General features: G+C 46.1%; 1 protein-coding gene and 1 long non-coding RNA gene across 2 annotated transcripts; both read right to left on the reverse strand.

Moving 5' to 3' along the window:
- Nucleotides 1-9,646: 9,646 nt before the first annotated feature.
- On the reverse strand, nucleotides 9,647-15,151 carry LOC136626725 (oocyte zinc finger protein XlCOF8.4-like). Its single transcript, XM_066601732.1, has 6 exons — nucleotides 15,131-15,151; nucleotides 14,856-15,035; nucleotides 14,643-14,766; nucleotides 14,496-14,560; nucleotides 14,023-14,125; nucleotides 9,647-11,023 (listed from the first exon to the last, which is right to left on the reverse strand). Exons 1-6 carry the CDS (start codon nucleotides 15,149-15,151, stop codon nucleotides 10,257-10,259), a joined length of 1,260 nt encoding a protein of 419 aa, XP_066457829.1. The 3' UTR covers nucleotides 9,647-10,256.
- Nucleotides 15,152-15,325: 174 nt separating this feature from the next.
- LOC136624547 (uncharacterized) lies at nucleotides 15,326-23,529 on the reverse strand. The gene is made up of 3 exons (XR_010792340.1): nucleotides 23,465-23,529; nucleotides 17,045-17,102; nucleotides 15,326-15,496 (listed from the first exon to the last, which is right to left on the reverse strand). It is a non-coding gene; the product is annotated as an uncharacterized lncRNA (long non-coding RNA).
- Between the last annotated feature and the right edge of the window lie 4,026 nt (nucleotides 23,530-27,555).

A 27,555-nucleotide genomic window follows, 5' to 3' on the forward strand; every position in this document is an offset into this window, starting at 1 on the left:
GTGGGGGCCAGCTGGCTGCTCTGTCCAGCCCGGCGCCTCTCTGCTCCGTCACTCCCGGTCTCCCGCTGACCGTTTGTGCCCATGTGCCAGCGCTGCAGAAACTCCTGTTGCTGCAGCACTGTTAGGCAGCTGTGTCGCACAGTCCTCCAGCGCTATTGGTTCCCTGCAGTCGTCATCCACGGAGCAGGCTGTCCCGCGGCACTGTGGGATCCCTGGTGTGGTGCTGCAGTCTGCATCCGGCAGCTGTCATAGTGTCTCACCCTGGTGCTGCGGCCTCCCTGCTGCCGGGCACAATGTTAAACCGAGATCGGGGAGAGAGGGGGCGGTTTGTGGGCCGCCGCCAAGGAAGGACCTTGCAGCTGGGGCTGCATGACTGCAGCGGGGGCCGCTGGCTTTTCAAATACAACCTTAGAGGGCTGCCAGGACCTGCAGCTGTGCAGCCAATGAGGTACAGGGGACATCACCCCCCTGTCAATCTTGGCTCCACCGGTACTTCCTCGTGGCGTCAAGATACAATAATTCCGCAAGTTTAATCTTAATGGGGTTTTGCCATCAACACAAATAAAAATAGCTGTTCCTGGTGTAAAATAGAAATGCAGACTTTACTCACCTCTCCTCTGTCCCCGAGACACAGCTGATCTGGCCCCGATGCCGGCTGCTGGTGTCTACATCTGGCACAAATCAGGTGATCGCTACAGCTAGTCAGGGGCTGCAGCATCATCATCCAAACTCCAGACATCAGCGCTCACATCCTGGGTGCCATGATGCCAGGAGTTCAGGACGGTGATGCTGCAGACTGCAATTGACTAAAACTGATCACAAAGCTGCAGGTACTGAAAAATAGCAATGGAAACTATAATCTGACCCACAGAAAATTAACCTTCACAGCCTCATTGACCTAAAAAAAAGCAATTGGGCTCTGAATAGGATGACAAAAAGCTATTGTTTTTTTAAGAAAGGGGTTTCATTTTTTTAAAGTAGAAAAAGCCTGTAAACATAGTATTTTCAGAATGATACTGACCTATAAAAAAAAGTTAATGTCATTTTTACTGCTCCCCACCCGAAAAAAAGTGCAATTGCCTTTCTTTGCATTTCACCTCACTGAAAAGTTTTAAAAGTGGTACAATTAAAAAATACTATTCATCATGCATAACAAAGCTCATACAGCTACTAGCTGATATACCTGGCTCTGCCAAAGTTAATTTGATACAGTTGTTTACATTTTGTTGGTACGGAAAATATTATGAAGTGGTGGTTACTTCCGAGAAACCGAGAAATAAAATATGTATACATATAGAGGAGCGTTAGATTCTCCTCAGACTGCATGTACAGATGTCCCTCTGCAGAATGTGCCACCCCTACCACTCTCCTCACTTAAGACCTAAAGAATGCTTGTGTCTAATTTCATGCTTGTACGACACCAGGAAGTTACATTACATAGGGGTGCACTTACTTTTGCAATTTGCATTGAATAATAAAGTTGGGACACCTTTATGTTTTCTATTTAGGGCCTAAAGAATGCTCCTGCCAAATTTAATGTTTGTATAACACCGGGAAGTTAGAGAACTAGTGGCGAGCAGTCAGTGAGGGCCTTCACCTTTATATGAACACGAGTCACCAGTGTTGTTATTTCATCCCAGAATTGTGTTTGCCTTTTTTGCTGCTGTATCACACAGGTGACTCATGTTCAGTCTGTGATTAGTATACCCAAGTTTTTTTTCACATGTGCTGCTGCTTAGCTCAGTTCCTACCATTCTGTATGTGGTTTTTCTTCATTTTTCTTGCCCAGACGTAGGACCAGATGCATTTCTCCTTGTTAAATACCATTCTGTTAGGCGCTGCTCACTGTACAAGCTTGTCCAGATCTTTTTAAATACTCTCTCTCAACATTTGCTCTTCTCCAATCTTCTGTTGTCTGATTCACAATAGAAGTTGATGGCTCCGTTTGTTTCTGTCCAGGGATTTCCTATCACGGAAACCCCAAGCGTAGTTTCAGAGCATGTACAATAACGCTATATGAACACTCCCTAACCTTTTAGCTGCTGGCCTTTAACTTTCTTGGTGCTCCTTTCAAGAGCCATAACATTTGCAATTTCCCATCAACATCTCACTGACTGACTTACTCGCCACTAATTCTCTAACTTCCCGGTGTTGTACAAACATGAAATTTTGCAGGAGCATTCTTTAGGTCCTAAATAGGAAAAGTAAAGTGGTCCCAACATTACAATATCTGAGAAAAAGGATCATTTATTGCTCTATTACCTTAATGTAACACCACTAGCTTGGATACAAAATGTGATACGAGGGTCACAGAGGCTCTAGTACCCTGTTGTACCCCCTATAGCTTGGATACAAGATGTGAAACAGGTCGGTGGGAGGCTCTAGTACCCTATTAGACTGTCTCTAGCTTGTATACAAGAGGTGATACAAGTGGGCGTGGAAGCTCTAGTACCCTGTTGTATCGCCTCTAGCTTGGATACAAGATGTAATATGGCAGAGATGGAGGCTCTATTACCCTGTTGGGCCGCCTCTAGCTTGGATACAAGGTGTGATACGGGTGGGCATGGAGACATGCATTTTTCGTATTGTGTCCTGTGGCATATCGATCCACATTCGCTGTAAACGAGCCTCTAGATTGTGCAAACTCAGACTGTGGAACTTGGCATTCCGGATAGACCCATTCATATGCTATTGGTGATAAGTCTGGTTACAGGGAGGCCACAGAACTATGACAATGTTGTGGAGACTTTCCTGTGACCCCCTTGTGTGTGCGGATGAGCATTACCCTGCTGCCTCTTGGAAGCAGCCATGAGAGGAACACATGTGTCTGCAGGACGTCCTGAACATATCGCTGTCATTGTCCCTCTTACTACTACTAGGGGGGACCGACTGTTGTAGGTGATGAACCCACCAGACCATCACACCAGCAGGGAGCAGTGTGCTGCTCCACAGCAAAGGAAGGATTGAGGCACTCACCCTGAGGTCTCCAGTTATAAACACGGCCGTCGCCAGCGCCAAACAAAACCTGGATTCATCGCTGAAGACAACTCAGTTCCCCTCCGTAGCGTCCAGTTTCATCGTTCACTACATCACTGCAAATGAAGGTGAAGGTTGGGGTCACAGGACGTACATGTAATGGGGGCCATGAGACCAAATGTCCTTCAGCCAAGCATCTGCACGTTTCCAGACACAGGGGTGTAACGATGGCGCCCTCTATCTCTGGATGGCGGACAACATACAGTTGGAGCTGCAGTTGCTTGCCAGAAAATCAGATGCTACTCTCTACTGGTGGTCTGTAGGAGGCATCCTGAGCGCAGTCCCCTTGTGTGCCCTTACACAACCACTGGTCCTAACACCTGCTGAACAGTCTGGTCAGACTCTCCTCTCTATTGGTGGTCTGTCAGGCATCCTAAGTGCAGTCACCTTGTATGCCCTCATCCACTGGTCCCAACACCTCCAGCCTAGTCAGACAATCCTCTCTACTGGTGGTCTGTAGGGGGGTCCTGAGCCCAGTCACCTTGTGTGCCCTCATCCACTGGTCCCAACACCTCCTAACAGTCTGGTCAGACACTCCTCTATACTGGTAGTCTGTAGGTGGCATCCTGAGCCTGGTCACCTTGTGTGCCCCCACACATCCACTGGTCCAAACACCTCCTAACAGTCTGGTCAGACGCTCCTCTCTACTGGTCTGTCGGGGGTCCTGAGCCCGGTCACCTTGTGTGCCCTCACACATCCACTGGTCCCAATACCTCCTAACAGTCTGGTCAGATGGTCCTCTCTACTGGTGGTCTGTAGGGGGTGTCCTGAGCCCGTCACCTTGTGTGCCCTCACAAATCAACTGGTCCCAACACCCCCTAACAGTCTGGTCAGACGCTCCTCTGTACTGGTGGTCTGTAGGGGGCGCCCTGAGCACGGTCACCTTGTGTGCCCTTACACATCCACTGGTCCCAATACCTCCTAACAGTCTGGTCAGATGCTCCTCTCTACTGGTGGTCTGTCGGGACGTCCTGGGCCCGGTCACCTTGTGTGCCCTCATACATCCCCTAACAGTCTGGTCAGACGCTCCTCTCTACTGGTGGTCTGTCGGGACGTCCTGGGCCCGGTCACCTTGTGCGCTCTCACACATCCACTGGTCCCAACACCCCCTAACAGTCTGGTCAGATGATCCTCTCTACTGGTGGACTGTAGGGGGTCCTGAGCCCGGTCACCTTGTGTGCCCCCATCCACTGGTCCCAACACCTCCTAACAGTCTGGTCAGAACGGCTAATGGGGAACAATTCATGGATATGACTATCCAGCTTCTCACACCCCAGTAATGCACCCCTCTCTCCCGTGCGGTCGGCTCGCAACGGTGTGTATATACTATACACCGCTCATATGCAATGTAAATGCCCCCATAGAGTCTCACGCATTATATGGGGGGGGGGGGGGGGGGGGGGGGGGGGGAAGAGCCTGCTGTGCTTTTTTGCATTTACATATTACACAAATGTCAGCAAAACAGAGTAAAGGAATGTATTTGATTGACTGCTAATTACCGCGCATCGCACTCATAATCCGCTGTGTGAGCCCGGCCTGAGATATAACCAGCAAAACAACTACTTCTTCAAGGGGGGCGGAATGGAGACAAAGAGTCTAATATAGGTAAAAGTATCATCCTATCATTTCTAACAGAGCTCCTAATGAGAGCTGTGCTGTGATTGGTTGCTATGGGCTTCCATAAATCTGCCCCCCAGTGCTGGTGACCCCACATACCTCCACCTGCAGCCGGACAGGAGCCGTGGGGTTGTTCTGTGCTTACAGGACCTGTGATGATGTCACCGTCATGTGATCAGTGTGTGGGAGGAGACAAGGGGTCACATGACCAGGTCTCTCTGCTCAGTGGATGCAGGACTCTGCTGTGTGAGGATGTATTCAGAGAGTGGAGCAGAGTTGTGCGTGCAATGTCCACAGAGGGGGCCGTATATGTGTGTAATGTAGACGGAGGGGGCCGTATATGTGTGTGTAATGTACACGGAGGGGGCTGTGTGTGTGTGTAATGTACACGGAGGGAGCTGTATATATGTGTGTGATATACACGGAGGGGGCCATATGTGTGTGTAATGTACACGGAGGGGGACGTATATGTGTGTGTATAATGTACACGGAGGGGGCCGTATATGTGTGTGTATCCACATGTCATTTTCGAAGACCGGTAATGGTTTATCTTGACGCGCAATTCCACTCCAGGCCCCTCCAGCAGAAAATCCTATCAATATTGGATAAAAGGCAATCATCAGACAATAAGTTTAAATTGTCCACTCAGGAGAAGAAATCCCTAGAGTGCTAATGTAGTTCCAATATACAAAAAGGGGTCTGAAAGAGAGCCTGATAACTACAGGCCGGTAAGTCTCACTTCAATAATTGCAAAAATATTTGAGGGGTTTCTGAGAGACGCCATCCTAGATTACCTCAAGGAAACAAAGGCATAACCCCTCATCAGCATGAGGGGGTCAATCATGTCAGACCAATCTGATCAGCTTCTACAATGAAGTAAGTTCTAGGCTGGACCTGGGAGAGTCTATCGATCTTGTATATCTGGATTTCTCTAAAGCATTTGACACCGTGCCGCATAATAGGCCAATATATAAAATGAGACAGCTCGGATTTGGTGAAAACGTGTGTATCTGGGTAAAGAACTGTCTCAGAGATAGAAAGCAGAGGGTGGTAATAAGTGGTTTGTACTCTGATTGGGCCAACTTTTGCTAGTGGGGTGCCACAGGGTTCAGTCTTAGGCCTCATTCTGTTCAAAATATTTATCAATGACATATGGGCTGCGGAATATGCTGGCGCTACATATATAAAGATTATTATTATTATTATTAACGACCTTATAGAGGGACTGCACAGTAAAATATCTATATTTGCAGACGATACAAAATTATACTAGGTAATTAATACAACAGAGAACAATGTGCGGCTATAAACAGACCTAGATAAGCTGGGGGCTTGGGCAGAAAAATGGCAAATGAAGTTCAATATTGATAAATGTAAGATTCTGCATATGGGCAGGAGAAACGGATGTCACCAATATACACTAAATGGGGTACTGCTAGGGAAAAGTGATATGGAAAAAGACCTGGGGGTACTAGTGGTCTGTAGACTTAACTGGGGCAATCAATGCCAGTCAGCTGCTGCTAAAGCTAATAAAGTCTTGGGGTGCATTAAAAGAGGTATAGGGGCGAGGGATGAGAAAATTATTCTCCCACTATATAAGGCACTTGTCAGGCCTCACATGGAATACAGCCCACAGTTCTGGACACCGGTGCTCAGGAACGATGTTGCAGTGCTTGAGGGGGTACAAAGAAGGGCAACTAAATTAATAAACGGAATGAGAGGACTGGAATACCCAGAGAGGCATCAAAATTGGGATTATCCACCCTGGAAAAAAGACGGTTAAGGGGCGACCAAATAACTATGTATAAATACATTAGGGGACAATACAAGGATCTCTCCCATGATCTGTTTATACCCAGGACTGCGAGGGTAACGAGGGCATCCTCTATGTCTATAAGAAAGCAAGTGTTATCCCCAACACACAGGGGGTTCTTTACTGTAAGGGCAGTGAGACTGTAGAAGACGTGGTGATGGCAAAATCCATAGAGGAGTTTAAGAGGGGACTAGAGGTCTTTCTAGAGCGCTCCGATATTACAGGATATAGACATTAGGTGACCCGCGGGCTTGTTTATCTCAAATGTTGATCCAGGGATTACTGTGGCTGCCATTATGGAGTCAGGAAGGAATTTTTCTCCTCCGTAGGAGCTAATTGGCTCACTAGTTTTTTTTTTGCCTTCCTCTGGACCAACAAGGGGGAGGTTAAAACAGGCTGAACTAGATGGACATTGTGTTTATTCAGCCAAACATACTATGTTACTGTGTTAGAGTGGTGGCTGTCACCCCATAACTTTAAAAAAGGGGTCTAATGGTCTCTATCTCCATTTATTTCAGTAACCAGAAAACTGAGAGCAGTATGGGAAACATTGATCCAGAGGACATTATACATAGGAAACATGTTAAGATATTTTCAGACAACATTACAACAGTATCTTTTATTTGCCATCAGGGTGGCACCAAATATCCTCATATTCAACACCTATCACGAAGAACATTCTCCTAGGCGGAAGACAAAATAAAGTCCTTATTGGCCATTCATCTAAAAAAGCTCCTAGAACATCGTAGCAGACTTTCTGAGCCGACAAAAATTGGATCCAGGGTAATGGTCTCTGAACTCGGACGTATTCAATCTAGTAATGTCTCAATGGGGTCAGTCACAGATAGACCTCTTTTCTTCAAGAACAAACTCAAAGTGTTTTCCTTAAATCCAGCAGACAATCCCCTAACACTGTACGCACTCTCCTAGGAATGGGACTTGGATTTGATGTATGCCTTCCACCCTTTTCCCTTAATCTCCTGAGCCCTGCAAAAAATTCAGAACTGTTAGACAAAGGTAATCTTCATCGCCCCAACATGGTGAAAAAAGGCCCTGGTTCCTCTTACTGTCCTTTAACTGTTCAGACTCCGATTCAGCTGCCTCCCAGGCAGGACCTTCTGTCCCAGGGCCGGGTGTTCTGTCAAGAGATCCACAGGATGAAGCTAACAGCTTGGCTGTTGAGAGGCAGAGATTGAGAGACCAAGGACTGTCGTCCAAGAGCTCTACCTCCGCTATATACTGCAGGGTATGGGGGAAATTCCGTAGCAAATGCGGATCAAATAGACCAGACCTGAGACAGTCTCTGCGAATCTCCCTTTGAGCCCATACAATCGCTAATAACCCTGGCCATCAAAGTTGCCTATTTAGTAGCAATTACAACTGCTGGATAGATTGTGAGATCCAGGCATTATATTGCAGAGAACTCTACTTAAAAGTGCTTGGCGATAGAATAGTCATGAGACTAGATCCCTCCTTTTTTCCCAAAGTAATATCAACGTTGTATATGGAACAGAAAATAGTTCTGCCTTCCTTCTGTCAGGATTACAAAAATGACAAGGTACGGCGCCTACATAACACAGATGTCAGACGGGTAGTTTCTACTTACATACAGGTCTCACATACCTTTAGAAGATCAGAAAACTTATTTCTTTAATTCCAGGGCCAAAATAAGAGAAAAGCAGCTTTGAAAGACTCCATCACTAGATGCATCAAGACAGCAATTCAGGAGGCATACAAAGCCAAAGGTTTACCTTCCCCTGAGGCATGAAGAGCTCACTCTACGAGGGCTCTTGGCAACTCATGGGCTAAACTCAGTAAAGCCTCTAGAGAACAAATCTGCAAAGCTGCAATGTGATCCAATGTGCACACATTTTGTAAGCATTAGCGATTGGATCTCTATTCTGCTAGAGATCTGGTCTCTGGGCGGAAATTCCTCCAGGCCATGGTCCCACCTCTTCCTTAATGGTACCGTTATAATCTAGTATTGCCCTCATGTGTGCTGTCAGGATGGACGGAATGAGAAAACTAGGATTAATCTTACAGTTAATCTCTTTTCCTTGAGTCCATCATGACAGCACATACTTACCCACCCTGATAAATTACTGTATGCATGTAACATAACAATATGTTGGTTTTTCAGCAACAATAAAAAATTAGGCCATGTACCCGTTGTGATAATTTGAAGTCGTTGGAGCATGGTGACAGGAGGTGGCTATTTGAACTCCACTCTTCCTGTCCCAGCAAGGGCAGAGGGCAACCTCCATGTGTGCGGTCATGATAGACTCATGGAAAAAAGATTGCCCTTAAGATTAATCCTAGTTTTTTCCAAAACCAGAAAGTGTCCAACTAGTTCCACAAAGTCCGGGATTCTCTGTGTAATTCTCTGCTCACTATTTGTACACATAATACCTACCAGCTCCCTCTCCACTCCAAAGGTCTGAGGAGATAGCTTACCAGTTAACGATCACAAGCATGTACGATTTAACACATTTATTAAGTTTTGAGACATATATATTAATATGAAATATTCTATACACATGGTTGGTGTATACTGTAGATGTGATATCTGGGTTCTATTTCATTTGTGTATGACATTATTTGGCAGTTGTACATATTTCTTCATCGTCTTGTACTATGTTAAAGGCTCATTTACACGGAGAGATGATCGCTCAAAGATCACTCACACAACAGTCTGAGTGACAGGTTTGAGCGATCATTTTGCATAAACTATTAAGTAGCTACTTAAAGGGGTTGTCCCGCGCCGAAACGGGTTTTGTTTTTTTTCAATAGCCCCCCCGTTCGGCGCGAGACAAACCCGATGCAGGGGTTCAAACAAAAAAACCGCATAGTACTTACCCGAATCCCCGCGCTACGGTGACTTCTTACTTACCTTGTGAAGATGGCCGCCGGGATCTTCACTCACGGTGGACCGCAGGTCTTCTCCCATGGTGCACCATGGGCTCTGTGCGTTCCATTGCCGATTCCAGCCTCCTGATTGGCTGGAATCGGCACACGTGACGGGGCGGAGCTACGAGGAGAGATAATCGGGAGATTAGACGCTGAAATTAGACGGCACCATGGAGACGAGGACGCCAGCAACGGAACAGGTAAGTGAATAACTTCTGTATGGCTCATATTTAATGCACGATGTATATTACAAAGTGCATTAATATGGCCATACAGAAGTGCTTACCCCCACTTGCTTTCGTGGGACAACCCCTTTAATAGCAATTTAGTGTGCAAATGAAGCCTTTAGCTGAAAGCAGTTAATAATAATAAACTTTATTTGTATAGAGCCAACATATTCCGCAGCGCTTTTAGTTAATAGCCTGAAGGCTCTTATCTGCTTTTAGTTCCTTTGTTCTCCAACAGGAAACAATGCTATCAGCACTACTCATGGAAAACTGCTGATAAGGCTGAAGGATGATTTTTAGTTTGGCCTGAATTTAACAATCAGCTAGCAGTGCACGAAAAGTGCACTATGGCCGCAGATTTAGATGCAATGATGATGGCTCAAAAATCGCTAAAAAGGGATCGTTTGAGCGATCATCGCTCCCTGTAAATTGGCCTTTACTTTGCTTTAACTTTTGGATTTTTTTCTTCCACTTTTATTTTTATCAATTAGGATAGGATAAGAAAAAGAAAATAACTTCTTCTCTGGTTTTTGATGTTTAAGATTGTTATTTGTGGGTAAAACCTTTCCTAAATTCAAAACATTAGTATGACTTCTCCTGTGTACATTTTTTAATGGTCAACAAGATTTGATCTCCAAGTAAGACATTTCGCACACTCAGAACATGAATATTGCTTTTTTCCTGTGACTTTTCTGATGTCTGACAAGCTGTGATTTCTGGTTGAAACATTTCCCACAATCCAAACATGAATATGGTTTTTCCCCTGTGTGAATTCTTTCATGTTTAACTAGATGCGATTTCAGATTAAAACATTTCCCACATTCTAAACATGAAAATGGCTTCTCACCTGTGTGAATTCTCTGATGTCTAACAAGATTTGGCTTCTGGTTAAAGCATTTCCCACATTCTGAACATGAAAATGGCCTCTCACCTGTGTGAATTCTCCGATGCTCAACAAGATATGAATTAAGAACAAAACATTTCCCGCATTCTGAACATGAATACGGCTTTTCCCCTTTGTGAATTCTCTCATGCCTAACAAGATGTGATTTCACAGTAAAACATTTTCCACATTCTGAACATGAAAATGGCTTCAGCCCAGTGTGAATTCTTTGATGTTCAACAATATATGATTTCTGGGTAAAAGATTTCCCACATTCTGAACATGAATATGGCTTCTCCCCTTTGTGAACTTTTTCACATTCAGCATTCTTTCTGTAAATTTTACTTTGCTTAATAGTCTGTAATGAATTAGAAGATTGAACCTGTTTAAAAGGATCAGATGACAGATCTGAGCTATGAAGTCTTAGTGATAAATCTGGGATAATAACAAGCTCTTCATATGCATGTTGTAGGATATTGTAATCTTCTGCTTTACAATATGAGGATAGCAGATGTCTCTCTGATCTTCTGGTGCCATCATCTGTCAAAAAATAAAACTAATTTCATTATTTTTGAATATAAAATTGCAATTCTAGCAACAGTTAATACATTTCTATATAAAACGTCCGTACATATTGTGAAGTATGTAATAAAATTAAGTTATCAAACACGTTTTCCCACTAACAATACTAGCCACAATAATTTGTGGACTAATTATTCTATTGACAAACATCCTAATGGGTTGATTATTTAGCCAATAAACTTACTTTTTGTACTTCCACATTGTAGCACATGTTCTGCGCCAATTTCCTCCCGTGGGGTGCCGGTAATTTCCTACCTCCAGCAGGCGCTCTCAGCTGCTGCTCTTATCCGCAGCTCATACAGCTTGTAAGATTACAGAGCGCAGGAGCCAAACGAGCCGTGGATAAGAGCTGCTGACGCCCCCTGCTGTAAACTGCCCTGTACTGCGCTGCAACTAAAGTCTGCTGATCATGTGCTGCTGACCGGGAAATAAAGGCGCTTTTAGAAGGCCGGCCCTGCCATTATCAGAGGGCAGATTTATATATATTTTTTAATTCAAATAATTTTTATTAAACTTTTCTGGTAACACAAATGTGCTGCCTGCAGTTTTTTTCTTTTAACACACACTTCGGTGTACAGAAAACACTGCACAACACAAAAAAAATAGGCAAAATAACCCTACAAAACAGAACATTATACCACCCTACCACTGAACTCATGAAGATATATGTGAGGGGGATGAACATGGGGAGTCTGTATATGTAGAAATACATGGAGGAAAGAACAAGAATAAAATCCTAATAGCAGTTTGCAACAGATCACCAAATATACCAGAATCCACTGAAAACCTATCACTAAGGCAAATAGATGAAACGGCAAAGAACAAGGAGGTAATTATTATGGGGGACTTTAATAGTCTGGATATAAACTGGGAAACTGAAACCTGCGGATCTCATGAAGGACAGATGTCAAACACAAAACCCACAAGCCGAATCCGGCTCAGCACCTCATTTTATGTGGCCCGTCGGCCATGCTTAAGGCCTCCTTCACAAGGGCGACAAAGTCACACGATTTTGTAGCTTTGCTACAATGCTACAAATCGCATGAGCCCATGCTTTCCTCCTTCACACACGCGATGTTTTGTAGCATGCAACAACCCAACACAAAAACCTTGCAGGTCCGGCGATATGCCCGTGACTCGTGATATTTTGTAGCCTATGTATTCCTATGAAGCCTTCCTCTCTGTTGCATCGCACGAAAACGCGTTGCTACTCTAACAGTATCAAATGCTGCTGTCAAAGCTATAATCTAAGTCCTAACTGCAGGAAAAAAAACCACATACATCACCTTAGATGCGCTGTCAGCCCTGGCCGCAGCTTCTCCCCGAGCCCCGGCACAGATCATCATATTCTCTTCTGACCGAGGATTCAAAAATCCCCGCCTCCTGGAAGTGCTGGCTGCGATTGGCTGACGCTTAGCAAATCACAGCAAGTTTTTGATGAATGGCAGTGATTGAACAAATCACAGCCATTCATCGAGCACTGGCTGTGATTGGCTAAGCATCAGCCAGTCACAGCCAGTGCTTCCAGCAGCTGGGGATTTTTCAATCCCAGGCCAAAAGACCTCAATCCTGCTGAAAACCTTTGGAGTATCATTAAAAGGAAGATATACGAGAATGGTCATCAGTATACCTCAAAAACAGCAGCTCTGGGGGGTAATAATGGCATTCTCTAATGAAATGCAAGCAAAAACTATACATGGACTTAGAAGTTCTATGGGTAAGAGAGTTGTTGATGTCATATCAAAGAAGAGCTCAGATATCAATATGTAACTTGATATGGAAATATAGACGTCTGATTTTAAGGGGTCTTTTTATTTTGCTAAATAATCTGTGGATGCCGCAAATAGCAGATTTATGTTGGAAATGATATGAATATCCTTAGGTGTTCATAAACCACATGAACTGCTTGTACAGTTTTGGAGAATGATGTGTGTAGAATAATTAAGAACACGGTATATTTATTGCTTTATATACCAGGATTAATGGAAAACTGGTGACTGATCTGCGCCCGTTGCTGCCGACTAAACTGTCAGAAACAGGCTCTATGAGGGTGACATGACGGCCTGACATCACAGCCAATCACCATGCAAAATCGATTGGCATTCACAAGAGAGCACCACAATTGGCAATGCTAAACATGGACAAATTCTAGAAATCTAGAGATATCAGCATAGCAACTAAATGCTGGATAGTGCAAACCACCATTTTCCCTATAGCCATGTATGGATGGAAAAGCTGGACTGTGAAAAAAGCTGATAGAAGGAGGATTGATGCGTTTGAGCCGTGGTGCTGGCGAAAGCTGCTGCGTATGCCCTGAATCGTATAAGACCCAATATATCACTGGAGGGCAAGATGACCGGACTCAGACTCACGTATTTTGGCCATGTAATGCGAGCAGAGGTGCTAGAAAAATCTATAATGCTTGCACAGATCAGTGGCAAAAGAAGACCCAGCCACCCAAGAATACAATGGCCGATACTGTCAGAGTTGATCCTGGAATGGATATCACACAACTAAAAGAAGCCAAGCAAAATCGAAAAACATGGAGGAAGCTCGCCTTTAGGGTCACCGAGGGTCATAAATGACTAAATGGCTAGCAACAACAACAACCAATGCACTATGAGGAAAAGGTAGTTTGAAGATTGCCATGGCCATCTTGGATAGCTGAAAATGTAATCTAGAATAAGCATATCAGAAAGGCATTGACACAGAATACCAACAGCAGGTTGTATAGTTGCCCCTATTAAGTCCCATAAAAAGATTCTGTCCCGAAACTCGAAGGTTGCTTTAAATGTTCCTTTAATTTTTTAACAGTCTACCCAGGAAAAAATGCTGCAAATGGTTTTTACTTAAAAATATTATATAACATTTACTCTTTTTTATGTATTTTGGCTGAATAAGCGAATAGACAGCTGAAAACCCCGACAACACAGACTCTTCTCTACATGCAGTCTCACCTGGGGGGTTATCTGTAGGGATCTCCTCCTTACACGGCTGACACCCCCTCACATGTGTCTCTGTAGCATCAATAGGGATCGGATCTTCATACGGATTCACCAGCTGTGAAATAAATATTGTAAAAGTCATCACACAGTTGGAGAAGTCGTGTGGAAGGTTTTATATGGCCAGAAAAGGTCATTAATTAGTATGAGGAGCCGGAATGACATGACAGCAGTAGTGATCTGGGCCAAATAGCTGCAGGTCTCCTGTATAACTCCAACCTGTTGCTTCTTTATTCCAATCAGAAGTCTCCAGAACCAGAAAATAGTGATAAGATGCGGAGATCTAATGTCTGCGGTCGGCTGTAATCCTGCCATCTCCAGCTTTCTCATTACACAAGTATCAATCATATAATAAGACTAAACACAAGACCTTCCCAGCCGTCCTACAGACCAGAGGGGAGATTTCATGAGACCTTCTCTCCATCTACCTGATCATCCTGTGGAAGAAGAGGCCGGGGACATCTCTCCGCTGCTGTTCTCTTACTGGATCCACCTGCAGAAAACACAGACAGCCACTGAATTTATTCTCTACATACAAATAATAAAGGCCGTGTGGATTTAGTCCCGTCTATTACCTGGTGATAGGGGGGGCTGGTGGTCCTCCATCATGACGTCCTTGTACAGATCCTTGTGTCCTTCTAAATACTCCCACTCCTCCATGGAGAAAAAGACAGTGAAGTCCTGACACCTAATAGGAACCTGACAACACAATGATACCGTCATCACCCAGACACGTTATACCGCCATAGCGTTACTGTATAATGTCCCAGCATTCCCAGCAGCATCACCTTTCCAGTCAGCAGCTCAATCATCTTGTTGGTGAGTTCTAGGATCTTCTGCTCATTGTTCTTCTCCAGTATCAGGAGGTGAGGTGGAGGCCCTGTAATTGGGCTCAGGGGTCTTCCCCATCCATCAGACACCGGGGCCTGACAGCCATCACTAGAAGTCTTCTTCACTACCGTGTAATCCTGTTTATGGGGAAATACATCCATAAATATCACTGCAAACATTCCCAGAGTCCTTCATGTCTCCAGTTATGTCCAACCATTAAGGTTCTGTTTACATCTGGGTTCATAACTTCCATTATTCCAGAGTTTTCGATCTACTACATGACCAACATCATTTATAACAAGTCTTTTGGGTTTCTGTCATTTTACCAGAAAAACAGCGCAGTAAGCTACAATACATTTCCGGCATTTATGACCTAATCAGCAGTAAATCCTCTGCAGTAGATGTGACCAGAGACTGACAGAGATAAGAATGATGGAACGTGACGTCATCCCCAGAATCTCTCACCTCTCCTGTAAGCTGGAAGAGTATCTCTAGGGTAAGGTTGAATATACTCTCCGCCATCTTGTCCCGGTTCCTCTCCAACCTTGTCGGGTCAATCAGGAATATTATCTGATATAGAAGATATCAGCCGAGGATCCTGAATGGGAAGAAGACGAGACAATGTAACATCATACAAAATCCCCTGGAATAATACAATTACTGGAGATAATAAGGGAAAACCTGATGGAATAGGAGGTTAATACCTTTCTAAGGCCGTTCCTCCATGTTCGGGGCGAAGCATTTCGTATCCTCACAAGACCGCTACGGGTAATCAGGGGCCACAAAAGGGATATCAGTATAAAGCAGTAAATCTAAAGCTCAGTGACTTCGCAAATCCTCCTATCTGGGCTCACAAGAGTTATTAATAAATACGGATCATCTTAGAGCTTCAACAATAAAGGGAAATTAAGGTGTGAAGTCCAGGATAGTTCCTTGAAACACAAGTTCATGTAGTCAATAAAGGTAATTTTACACTCCCGAACAATCACTTGAAACAGTGATAATGGACAATTGCCGCCCCGTGTACACAGAGCTGCCGACAGGGCACTGAAAGAGAAATCACTCAACAGTCGCTAATGGCTTCATTTCAGCTCACTGGACGCAGTGACTAGCGAGCGACCTCTTATTTAGTGTAGACTATGCTCGTACTAGAGTTTTTTCGACTGATGCAGTTTTATTAAAAACTGAAGTCAAAATTGAAATCATGTGTAAGCGTTCCACGAAGGGCCAGAAGAATGCCCAAAGAAAATGTAAAAAGCCAATAAAGACATCACTGTTGGTCAGATTTGAACCTACTTCATGTCCCCTCTCTCCCTTCTGAAACACCTATATAAGGTCTACATCATGTCCTCCCTCTCCCTTCTCTCCTCCTGTAACATAAAGCTATTAGTAGTGGCCTATCCTTACCCTATTAACCTCCGCCTTTCCTAATATAAACTCAGCACCAGAAATTTATAACATAAATACAGCACCAGAACTGAGATCATAACATAACTACAGCGCCAGAACTAAGCACATACCAGAAATAGAGCATCAGAATCAAGCTCAATACAGCACCAGGACCAAGCACATAGCATAATACAATAGTCCCCTAATTTTCATATGTCCCATGCCGTACCCTCTCATTAGAACCTGTCCTCCACACCATGCCCCTAAGTAAAAAAAAGTGTGTAGAAATATCTGCCGACACTCTAATGCTGTCATCCAGGTGCAGGCGTAGAGAAGGCCTGACCTCTTCTCGACAGATTCCTGTGGGATAATGCAATATTAATTGGTTGCAGGGTTACCATTGTACAGGGCGTCTCAAAAGTACGGAAACGCCCACATAGAATGAAAACAGTTTGGTACATGGTTATGCAATTTTGCATACAAGCTGCAGGGGAAGAAGGAAACCTGTTAGGTCATGTGACCAACATGATGGCCATTTTGGCTGACATCCTCTTGGATTCAACTCAAATTTTTCCAGTTGGAAGGTAGGTGTGCGACATATCAAATTAAGTGAGAATTTCACCATCAAACCAAATTCTGCTAAATGAGGCCAGAACAGCGGTTTATTAGTGACAGAACCCGGAATTATTGGTAATGGTATGACTGGTTGCTTTCAATTGATTAAAAACTTCAGCAATGACACACGTCCTTCCTTTACCTGACATAAGGGCGATCTCAATAGGTTCTGCTCGAGATAATGCCATCATTCACATTGTCTGTAATGAAGAAAAATCATTGTGTTAACATGAGAAAAAATAAAGTTATGTTAAAATTAAGCACACCATTGTTTTTATAGGGAAATTCTCCACCAGTTTGATATATCACACGCTTACCTTCCCACTGGAAAAATCTGAGTCGAATCCAAGATGGTGGCATTCAAAATGGCCATCATGTTGGTGACATGGCCTAGCAGGTTTTCCACCTTCCCTTGTAGCTTGTATGCAAAATTGACTACTATCTCTCAAACCTTTTTCATTAAATATGGGCATTTCCATACTTTACAGACACTCTGTATTTTGAAAACTGGAATTATTTTTATAGTTAATTGCTTTTCCATGAGTCCATCATGACAGCACACATGGACGTTGCCCCCACCTGAGCTTGTTGGGACAGGAAGAGGAGAGTTCTTAAGGCCACCTCCCACCACCATTCTCCAGTGACTTCAAATCATCACAACTAGAGAGCGAGTATACTCGCTAGGGCACATTACTAGAGCGAGTAGTGCCTTAGCCGAGTATCTCCCCGCTCATCTCTAAAGATTTGGGGGCCGTTGCGGGTGACAGGGGAATTGCGGCGGGAAGCGGGAGGGAATGGGGGGGAGAGATCTCCCCTCCGTTCCTCCCCGCTCTCCCCCACCGCTCCCCGGCCCCCGAATCTTTAGAGACGAGCGGGGAGATACTCGGCTAAGGCACTACTCACTCGAGTAATGTGCCTTAGCGAGTATCCTCGCTCATCTCTAATCACAACGGATACGTGGCCCAATTTTTTATTGTTGCTGACAAAACCAACACAATGTTATGTAAGCATGCACAATATACATTTACTTACAAGGGTGGGTAAGTATTTGCTGTCATGATAGACTCATGGAAAAAAAATTAACGGTAAGAATAATTCCAGTTTTACCATAACATCCATCCTGACAGCACACATGGAGGCAATACCAGATCGCCAAGCCCTGGGGAAGGAAGAAGGGGGGGGGGGGGCATTGCCTGCAGGACCTTCCATCCAAAGGCTAGTTCCTTATTGGAATGGAGATTCAAGTGATAGTGCTTTGAGAAAGTATGGACAATAGACCATGTCGCGCCCCTACAAATCTGCTCCGCCGAGGCTTCCCCACGTTCAGCCCATGAGGAAGCAAGAGTCCTCGTAGAATGTGCTCTTATCCACTCAAGGGCCGACGGGCTTCTGGACTTATACAACCTTCCCACACTTTTAAGTAGGGTTCCCTACAATGATAGTGCCCGTAATTCGCCAATGCTTATAGCAGATGTGATAGCTACTAAAATGGCTACCTTAATAGATAAATCCTTAAGGTATAGCTCCTGGCTCAAAGGGAGGTTCACATAGACTTTCTAGCACCATATCAAGGTCCCAAGTGGGGACTGATTTTCTCACAAAAGGCTTAAGTCTATCCACAACCCGAAGAACCTTTTCACCCATCTGTTCTCTATCAGTGCAAGGGGAACTGAGAGCCGCTACCTGCACTCGCAAGTTTCTAGGGCTAAGACCCTTGTCTAGACCGTCCTAAAGGAAAGCTAGGATTTTCATACCGGAGATAATGCTCTTACGACTCTGCAAGAGTGTGTTAATTACCTTATGCGATAGCCCCTGGTCCCTTAATCTTTGCCGCTCAGTAGCCAGGCTGTTAACTTCAACCAGCAAATCTCTCGGCAAAATACCAGACCTTGTGGCAGCATTATTGGGGGCTGTATTGCCATTGAGGTTAGAAGCGGGAACCAGGGCCTCCTTAGCCAAGCTAGAGCAATGAAGATCACTGTAGCTCAGCATTTTTGTATCTTCTGAAGAGATCAGGAAAAGGAGGAAAGCATATGCCAGCCGCATATCCCATTCCTGGGATAGTGCATCTAGAACCACGGGATAGTCTGTGGGGTTCAATGAAAACAATTTTGAATTTGTTCTTCTTGTGAACAGATCTATTTGGGGTTGACCCCAATGGGATGTGAGAAGATGGAACACCTCTACATTTAGAGCCCATTCCCTGGGGACTAGGGTTTTTCTGCTCAGAAAGTCTGCCACATAGTTCAGTGACCCTTTCAGGTGTATCGCAGATAAAGATGTTATGTTGCTCTCTGCCCAAGAGAATATCCTATGCGACACTTGCTGTAGATGAGGATGTTGGGTGCTGCCCTGGCGATGAATGAAAGATATGGTCATCATATTGTCTGATAGAATCTTAACATGCTTTCCTCATAGTATATCCTTGGCCTAAATTAAAAGTCTCCCAGACAGCCCTGAGCGCTCTATAATTTGAAGACTTAGAACTGACATATGCTGACCAAGAGCCCTGTAGAACTCTGTCCACTACCTGAGCTCCCCAGACTGTTACACTAGCATCAGTGTTCACTGATACGCACGGGGACAGGGACAACTGGACTCCTTTCCTAAGTTTAGAAGGTGACAACCACCAATTTAGAAACCTTCTCACCGTGGATGATAATTAAAATTTCTTATCTATGGAGGATTGTTTCTTATCCCAAGTAGATAAGATCTTTTGCTACATGGGTCTACAATGGAACTGTGCCCATGGCACCATAGGCAAACAAGCTGTCATTTGCCCAAGGACCCTCATCGCTTTTCTTACAGAGAATCAGTTCTTCCTTTTAAATTTTCCAATTTAGGTTCTGGTAAAAAAAGATAGCCTTTTGAGGAGTCCAAAAGAACCCCCAGGAAGACTTTTTGGGTAGATTTGGTCCAAATTTAAGCTGGACCTGTCATAATTGGTAAGCCAACCTAAATAAACCTGCTCCTGGTAGCGCTCCATAGAACTAATATCCTTTGAGATAATTAGAAGGTCACCTAGATAGGGAATTATGTTGACGCCCTTTCCCCTAAGATTGGTTCGATCATTATTTTAGATAAAAACTCTTGGAGCAGAGCAGATACCGAAAGGTAAACAAATGAACTGAAAGTGAAAAATCTCTCCATTCATTCTAACTGCTAATCTAAGAGATTTTTGACAAGTTGCGTGAATGGGTACGTGATAATAGGCGTCCTTCAAGTCCACCGCACACATTACATAGGAAGGGCCAATTAAAGGAATTGTCGATCTGACGGTTTCTATCTTAAACTGAGAAACTCTGATAAATTCATTAAGAGCTTTTAAATTAAGTATGCTTCTAAACGACCCATGTGGTTTAGGGACCATAAATAAAGAAGATTAACCACAACCATGTTCATTCACAGGGACTGGTACAATGGCTCCCATTAGTAATAACTTGTTACCCCTTCCTCCAATCGCTTTTGAAGTAGAGGGGTCTGCACCAGAGTAATCAAAAATTTTTTATTTTTTTTGGGGGGGGGGGGGGGGGGGGATAAAAATTCTATTTTATAATCTAACAAAATCATCCTCAGTACCCAGGGATTCCCAGAAATCTAGTTCTATTTCCCTGAGTACTGAGAGAGCCTACCCCCTACCAGACGTATAGTTTCATCTGGATTCAGGCCTAGGGGTGAAACTGGAACCTTTACCCCTGCCTCCTTTTGGGTATGACCACCTACGCATTTTTTCCTTACTTCTCCCTCTGGGTTGGCAAGTTTCCTTCCGAAAGGACGGAGTCTTTTTCGGCAAATAATCTGTTGGAAAAGCCCTTTTCCCATCTCCTGCTTTCTCCAGGATTTTGTATAGAATCGGGCCAAACAGATATCCATCCTGAAATGGAATTGAACACAACTTATTTTTTGATATTGTGTCTCTGGTCCAGGCTCTGAGCCACAACACCCGTCTGGCAGAATTTCCTAACACTACATTTCTGGCAACAAATCTTATGGACTCCACCAATGTATCTGCTAGGAAAGCTGTAGCGTTCTTAAGTAAAGGAATACATTCAAATATCTCTTCTCTTGATGTCTTTTGTTTTAAATGAGACTCCAGCTGAGCCAGCCATAAATATATATACCTCACCACAGATGTAGCTGCTATGTTAGATTCCATCAAGGTAGATGCTGACTCCCATGCTCCTTTAAGGAACCCCTCGACTTTTCTGTCCATCGGGACCTTTAACTGAGATGCATCCTCAAAGGGTAAGAAAGTTTTTTTACTAAGTTTCGTTACCTGAATGTCCACCTTTGGGACTGTATCCCACAAGAGTGTGTCGTCTGGTGCGAACAGGAGCCTATCCTTGAATTCCCTAGAAATAGATAGCTCTGCCCCATTCTTCAGTAATGAGCTGCTTTAAATTCTCATTTACTGGGAAACCTTTTTTACATCAGGATCTGAGACCCCGGAACATTTCATCTTGCACTGATCTTGGTTGCTGGACCTTGATCACTTCTATGGTGTTACGTACTGCCGGGACTAACTCCTCAAGATACTGGTTAGAGAAATAATATTTCTTCTCACTGTCATCTGTTAAAACAGGCGCTGAAAATTCGGATGATTCCGCCTCAGGATAGTCTACCTCAGATGGTTCTGACGATGATAACATATATAGTCCCGAGTACGGACTCTTTTAGCCTGTCTGGAAGGTCCTGGCTGGGGTTCGAAAATTTGCTCCCACCACATCGCCTGAACTGCTCCCCTCACCATTAGGCGGATCCCTTGTAACCGGACTACTTACAGTTGGCAAATTCCCCTTGTCACCATCCACGCTTTCCATGGCATTTTGGAGGTGCTGCAGAGCTTGAATCCCGAAGGGAAGCTCTCAGGGAAATCTGGTGCCTTTTCATGCACTGACGCCGCTGGAGCGCGCGCCTGACGTCATCGCGCATGGTGCGGCGTTGTCACTCGGAGCTGGCCGCCACTAGATGTCGGACCCAAGAGCAGGGATGCTTAGGCATTTGCCAAAGGGTCCCACGGCCTCCTGACCGCCAGCGGTTTCTCCACCGCCCCTACTCTCCAGGGTGGGCACCAGATCCTGGACTCCTGCTGGTGAGTAAAACTGGTCCATTCTCCGGCACGTAGAACTCCCTCTGTGTCCAAAGGGACAGGAAGAAAACACTGGAGAATGATGGTGGGAGGTGGCCTTAAGAACTCTCCTCTTCCTGTCCCAACAAGCTCAAGAGGGGGCAACCTCCATGTGTGCTGTCAGGATGGACGTCATGGTAAAATACTGTATACTGAAACCAAAACTCTATCGTTTGAGTGATCATTTTTGCGTGTAAATGGAGCTTTAGATAGTAGATCTGCAGGCCACTTTCAAGCCTCCAGTTGCCATTGAAATAGCGATTGTTGTGCCTTTGTGTTGCAGGGAAGGTTATCTGCCTGTCTACTTATGCTCCACTCATAGGGAGGACAGAACAGCGATCACAACACGGGATTCCAATGGATGACAGAGAAAGCCTCTGATGCAACACCGTTAAAACCTCGGCATCCCAATAAGGCCGCTGAGTGATTGCTGTAAAAGGCACATAGGTGGTCACTAAGGGCTTGGATTATTCTGCCCACGTGATTGGTGGAAATGCTCAGCCACTCAACATGCATTCAATTGGCTGGATCTAACAGCCAATCACTTGTGCTGAAGAGTGGGACTAACTGCAATCACAACTGAAGCTTTACTAGCGGAGCGGCGCGGGAGGCACAGGATAGGTCCTCAGTGGTGGATTGGTAGGGGGTCCACAGCTCTGGACCCTTGGTGATTACCCGAGCTAAGCCACTGCAGTGGTGCCGGACGTCCGCATTGTGGCTGGAGCCGAATGTTCTATAGAAGGGGGTCTTATTGTCTGCAATGACAGCGATGCCTTCTAGTACACTAAATTAAATACAAATTGTCACCAAGACCCCAAAAACAGCAGTCCGAAAGGGGTTCCAGCATGATGTCCCGGTGATAGAGACTCAGGCGACTGTCACACAGGTGTTTGTAAAAAACTGTGTTTTTTTTTAATACTGACTTTTACAAAACGCTAAGAGCCCCGTTTATTAGCATTTTTGTGTTCGCCTGCATTTTTCCTGCAGTCGCAACGCAGGCGCAGTCAGCTGATAACAACATTGTCGCCCCTCCCCCAAGTAGAATAGTAAGCAGAATTAAAAACGCGTTTTTAATGCTCCCCATTCCTTTCAATGGGTGACAAATATTGTCGAAAATGCTGTAAAATAGAACATGCAGCGCTCGGTTTAGCTCGGTTTACGGCGTCCATCTGAAAGGCACCACTGAAATGAATGGTAGATTAGGACAGCGTTAAAACAGTGTGTTAAATGCTGTAAAAACCGCCTGCGTGAGAGCGGCCACATAATGGAGAAGAGCTTCAAGTATCGAGAAGAAAACCTCCTGTGTGTCCATAGCAACCAATAGCAAGGCAGCATTCAATTCTAACTGTGCATTTTATGAGAGCTGCGCTGTGATTGGTTGCTATGGGCCTCCATAAATCTGCCCCCCCCCCCAACGCTGGTGACCCCACATACCTCCACCTGCAGCCGGACAGGAGCCCTGGGGTTGTGGTAGATGCTAAATGCTAGGGGGCTACAGGACCTCTGATGATGTTACACCCATGTGACCAAACATGTGACCAGATTCTAGTGTGGGAGGAGCCATCCTGTATTTACTAGCAAGACTCTTATCCCCGAATCTTGTGAGCTGCAGTAGAGGAGCGTCATTATGGAGCTTATCATTAGTCATTATAAGCCCCTAGGAGTTCATAGCAGACATCAACCTGAGGAGACCACGGATATAATGTGGGGGCTTCAGGACCCCCTCCATCTACAAATACAATAGTCTGCAGTACTGGGGGCTCTGGGTGCCCCATCCATCTACAGATACAATAGTCTGCAGTACTGGGGGCTCTGGGTGCCCCATCCATCTACAGATACAATAGTCTGCAGTACTAGGGGCTCTGGGTGCCCCCTCCATCTACAGATACAATAGTCTGCAGTACTGGGGGCTCTGGGTGCCCCCTCCATCTACAGATACAATAGTCTGCAGTATTGGGGGCTCTGGGTGCCCCCTCCATCTACATATACAATAGTCTGCAGTACTGGGGGCTCTGGGTGCCCCCTCCATCTACAGATACAATAGTCTGCAGTACTGGGGGATCTGGGTGCCCCCTCCATCTACAGATACAATAGTCTGCAGTACTGGGGGATCTGGGTGCCCCCTCCATCTACAGATACAATAGTCTGCAGTACTGGGGGCTCTGGGTGCCCCCTCCATCTACAGATACAATAGTCTGCAGTACTGGGGGCACTGGGTGCCCCCTCCATCTACAGATACAATAGTCTGCAGTACTGGGGGCTCTGGGTGTCCCCTCCATCTACAGATACAATAGTCTGCAGTACTGGGGGCTCTGGGTGCCCCCTCCATCTACAGATACAATAGTCTGCAGCACTGGGGGCTCTGGGTGCCCTCTCCATCTACAGATACAATAGTCTGCAGTACTGGGGGCTCTGGGTGCCCCCTCCATCTATAGATACAATAGTCTGCAGTACTGGGGGCTCTGGGTGCCCCCTCCATCTACAGATACAATAGTCTGCAGTACTGGGGGCTCTGGGTGCCCCCTCCATCTACAGATACAATAGTCTGCGGTACTGGGGGCTCTGGGTGCCCCCTCCATCTACAGATACAATAGTCTGCGGTACTGGGGGCTCTGGATGCCCCGTCCATCTACAGATGCAGTAGTCTGCAGTACTGGGGGCTCTGGGTGCCCGCTCCATCTACAGATACAATAGTCTGCAGTACTGGGGGCTCTGGGTGCCCCCTCCATCTACAGATACAATACTCTGCAGTACTGGGGGCTCTGGGTGCCCTCTCCATCTACAGATACAATAGTCTGCAGTACTGGGGGCTCTGGGGGCCCCCTCCATCTACAGATACAATAGTCTGCAGTACTGGGGGCTCTGGTTGCCCCCTCCATCTACAGATACAATAGTCTGCAGTACTGGGGGCTCTGGGTGCCCCCTCCATCTACAGATACAATAGTCTGCAGTACTGGGTGCTCTGGGTGCCCCCTCCATCTACAGATACAATAGTCTGCAGTACTGGGGGCTCTGGGTGCCCTCTCCATCTACAGATACAATAGTCTGCAGTACTGGGGGCTCTGGGTGCCCCCTCCATCTACAGATACAATACTCTGCAGTACTGGGGGCTCTGGGTGCCTCCTCCATCTACAGATACAATAGTCTGCAGTACTGGGGGCTCTGGGTGCCTCCTCCATCTACAGATACAATAGTCTGCAGTACTGGGGGCTCTGGGTGCCCCTCCATCTACAGATACAATAGTCTGCAGTACTGGGGGCTCTGGGTGCCCCTCCATCTACAGATACAATAGTCTGCAGTACTGGGGGCTTTGGGTGCCCCTCCATCTACACATACAATAGTCTGCAGTACTGGGGGCTCTGGGTGCCCCCTCCATCTACAGATACAATAGTCTGCAGTACTGGGGGCTCTGGGTGCCCCCTCCATCTACAGATACAACAGTCTGCAGTACTGAGGGCTCTGGGTGCCCCTCCATCTACAGATACAATAGTCTGCAGTACTGGGGGCTCTGGTTGCCCCCTCCATCTACAGATACAATAGTCTGCAGTACTGGGGGCTCTGGGTGCCCCCTCCATCTACAGATACAATACTCTGCAGTACTGGGGGCTCTGGGTGCCCCCTCCATCTACAGATACAATACTCTGCAGTACTGGGGGCTCTGGGTGCCCCCTCCATCTACAGATACAATAGTCTGCAGTACTGGGGGCTCTGGGTGCCCCCTCCATCTACAGATACAATACTCTGCAGTACTGGGGGCTCTGGGTGCCCCCTCCATCTACAGATACAATAGTCTGCAGTACTGGGGGCTCTGGGTGCCCCTCCATCTACAGATACAATAGTCTGCAGCACTGGGGGCTCTGGGTGCCCCTCCATCTACAGATACAATAGTCTGCAGCACTGGGGGCTCTGGGTGCCCCTCCATCTACAGATACAATAGTCTGCAGTACTGGGGGCTCTGGGTGCTCTCTCCATCTACAGATACAATAGTCTGCAGTACTGGGGGCTCTGGGTGCCCCTCCATCTACAGATACAATAGTCTGCAGTATTGGGGGCTCTGGGTGCCCCCTCCATCTACAGATACAATAGTCTGCATTACTGGGGGCTCTGGGTGCCCCTCCATCTACAGATACAATAGTCTGCAGTACTGGGGGCTCTGGGTGCCCCCTCCATCTACAGATACAATAGTCTGCAGTACTGGGGGCTCTGGGTGCCCCCTCCATCTACAGATACAATAGTCTGCATTACTGGGGGCTCTGGGTGTCCCTTCCATCTACAGATACAATAGTCTGCAGTACTGGGGGCTCTGGGTGCCCCTCCATCTACAGATACAATAGTCTGCATTACTGGGGGCTCTGGGTGTCCCCTCCATCTACAGATACAATAGTCTGCAGTACTGGGGGCTCTGGGTGCCCATCCATCTACAGATACAATATTTTGCAGTACTGGGGGCTGCGGGTGCCCCTCCATCTACAGATACAATAGTCTGCAGTACTGGGGGCTCTGGGTGCCCCTCCATCTACAGATACAATAGTCTGCAGTACTGGGGGCTCTGGGTGCCCCCTCCATCTACAGATACAATAGTCTGCAGTACTGGGGGCTCTGGGTGCCCCCTCCATCTACAGATACAATACTCTGCAGTACTGGGGGCTCTGGGTGCCCCCTCCATCTACAGATACAATAGTCTGCAGTACTGGGGGCTCTGGGTGCCCCTCCATCTACAGATACAATAGTCTGCAGCACTGGGGGCTCTGGGTGCCCCTCCATCTACAGATACAATAGTCTGCAGCACTGGGGGCTCTGGGTGCCCCTCCATCTACAGATACAATAGTCTGCAGTACTGGGGGCTCTGGGTGCTCTCTCCATCTACAGATACAATAGTCTGCAGTACTGGGGGCTCTGGGTGCTCCTCCATCTACAGATACAATAGTCTGCAGTACTGGGGGCTCTGGGTGCCCCTCCATCTACAGATACAATAGTCTGCAGTACTGGGGGCTCTGGGTGCCCTCTCCATCTACAGATACAATAGTCTGCATTACTGGGGGCTCTGGGTGTCCCCTCCATCTACAGATACAATAGTCTGCAGTACTGGGGGCTCTGGGTGCCCACTCCATCTACAGATACAATAGTCTGCCGTACTGGGGGCTCTGGGTGCCCCCTCCATAAACAGATCCAATAGTCTGCAGTACTGGGGGCTCTGGGTGCCCCTTCCATCTACAGATACAATAGTCTGCAGTACTGGGGGCTCTGGGTGCCCTCTCCATCTACAGATACAATAGTCTGCATTACTGGGGGCTCTGGGTGTCCCCTCCATCTACAGATACAATAGTCTGCAGTACTGGGGGCTCTGGGTGCCCCTCCATCTACAGATACAATAGTCTGCATTACTGGGGGCTCTGGGTGTCCCCTCCATCTACAGATACAATAGTCTGCAGTACTGGGGGCTCTGGGTGCCCCCTCCATCTATAGATACAATAGTCTGCAGTACTGGGGGGCTCTGGATGCCCACTCCATCTACAGATACAATA

This window comes from Eleutherodactylus coqui, chromosome 4 (assembly GCF_035609145.1).
Source record: "Eleutherodactylus coqui strain aEleCoq1 chromosome 4, aEleCoq1.hap1, whole genome shotgun sequence".
Lineage (NCBI taxonomy): Eukaryota > Metazoa > Chordata > Amphibia > Anura > Eleutherodactylidae > Eleutherodactylus > Eleutherodactylus coqui.

Coding starts and splice junctions, on each gene's coding strand:
- LOC136626725 (XM_066601732.1), bottom strand. CDS start 15,151: ATGGAAGTTATGAACCCAGAT. Junction 15,036..15,130: donor TGGAAGTTATGAACCCAGAT/GTAAACAGAACC, acceptor CCCCATAAACAG/GATTACACGGTAGTGAAGAA. Junction 14,767..14,855: donor TTGAGCTGCTGACTGGAAAG/GTGATGCTGCTG, acceptor TTGTGTTGTCAG/GTTCCTATTAGGTGTCAGGA.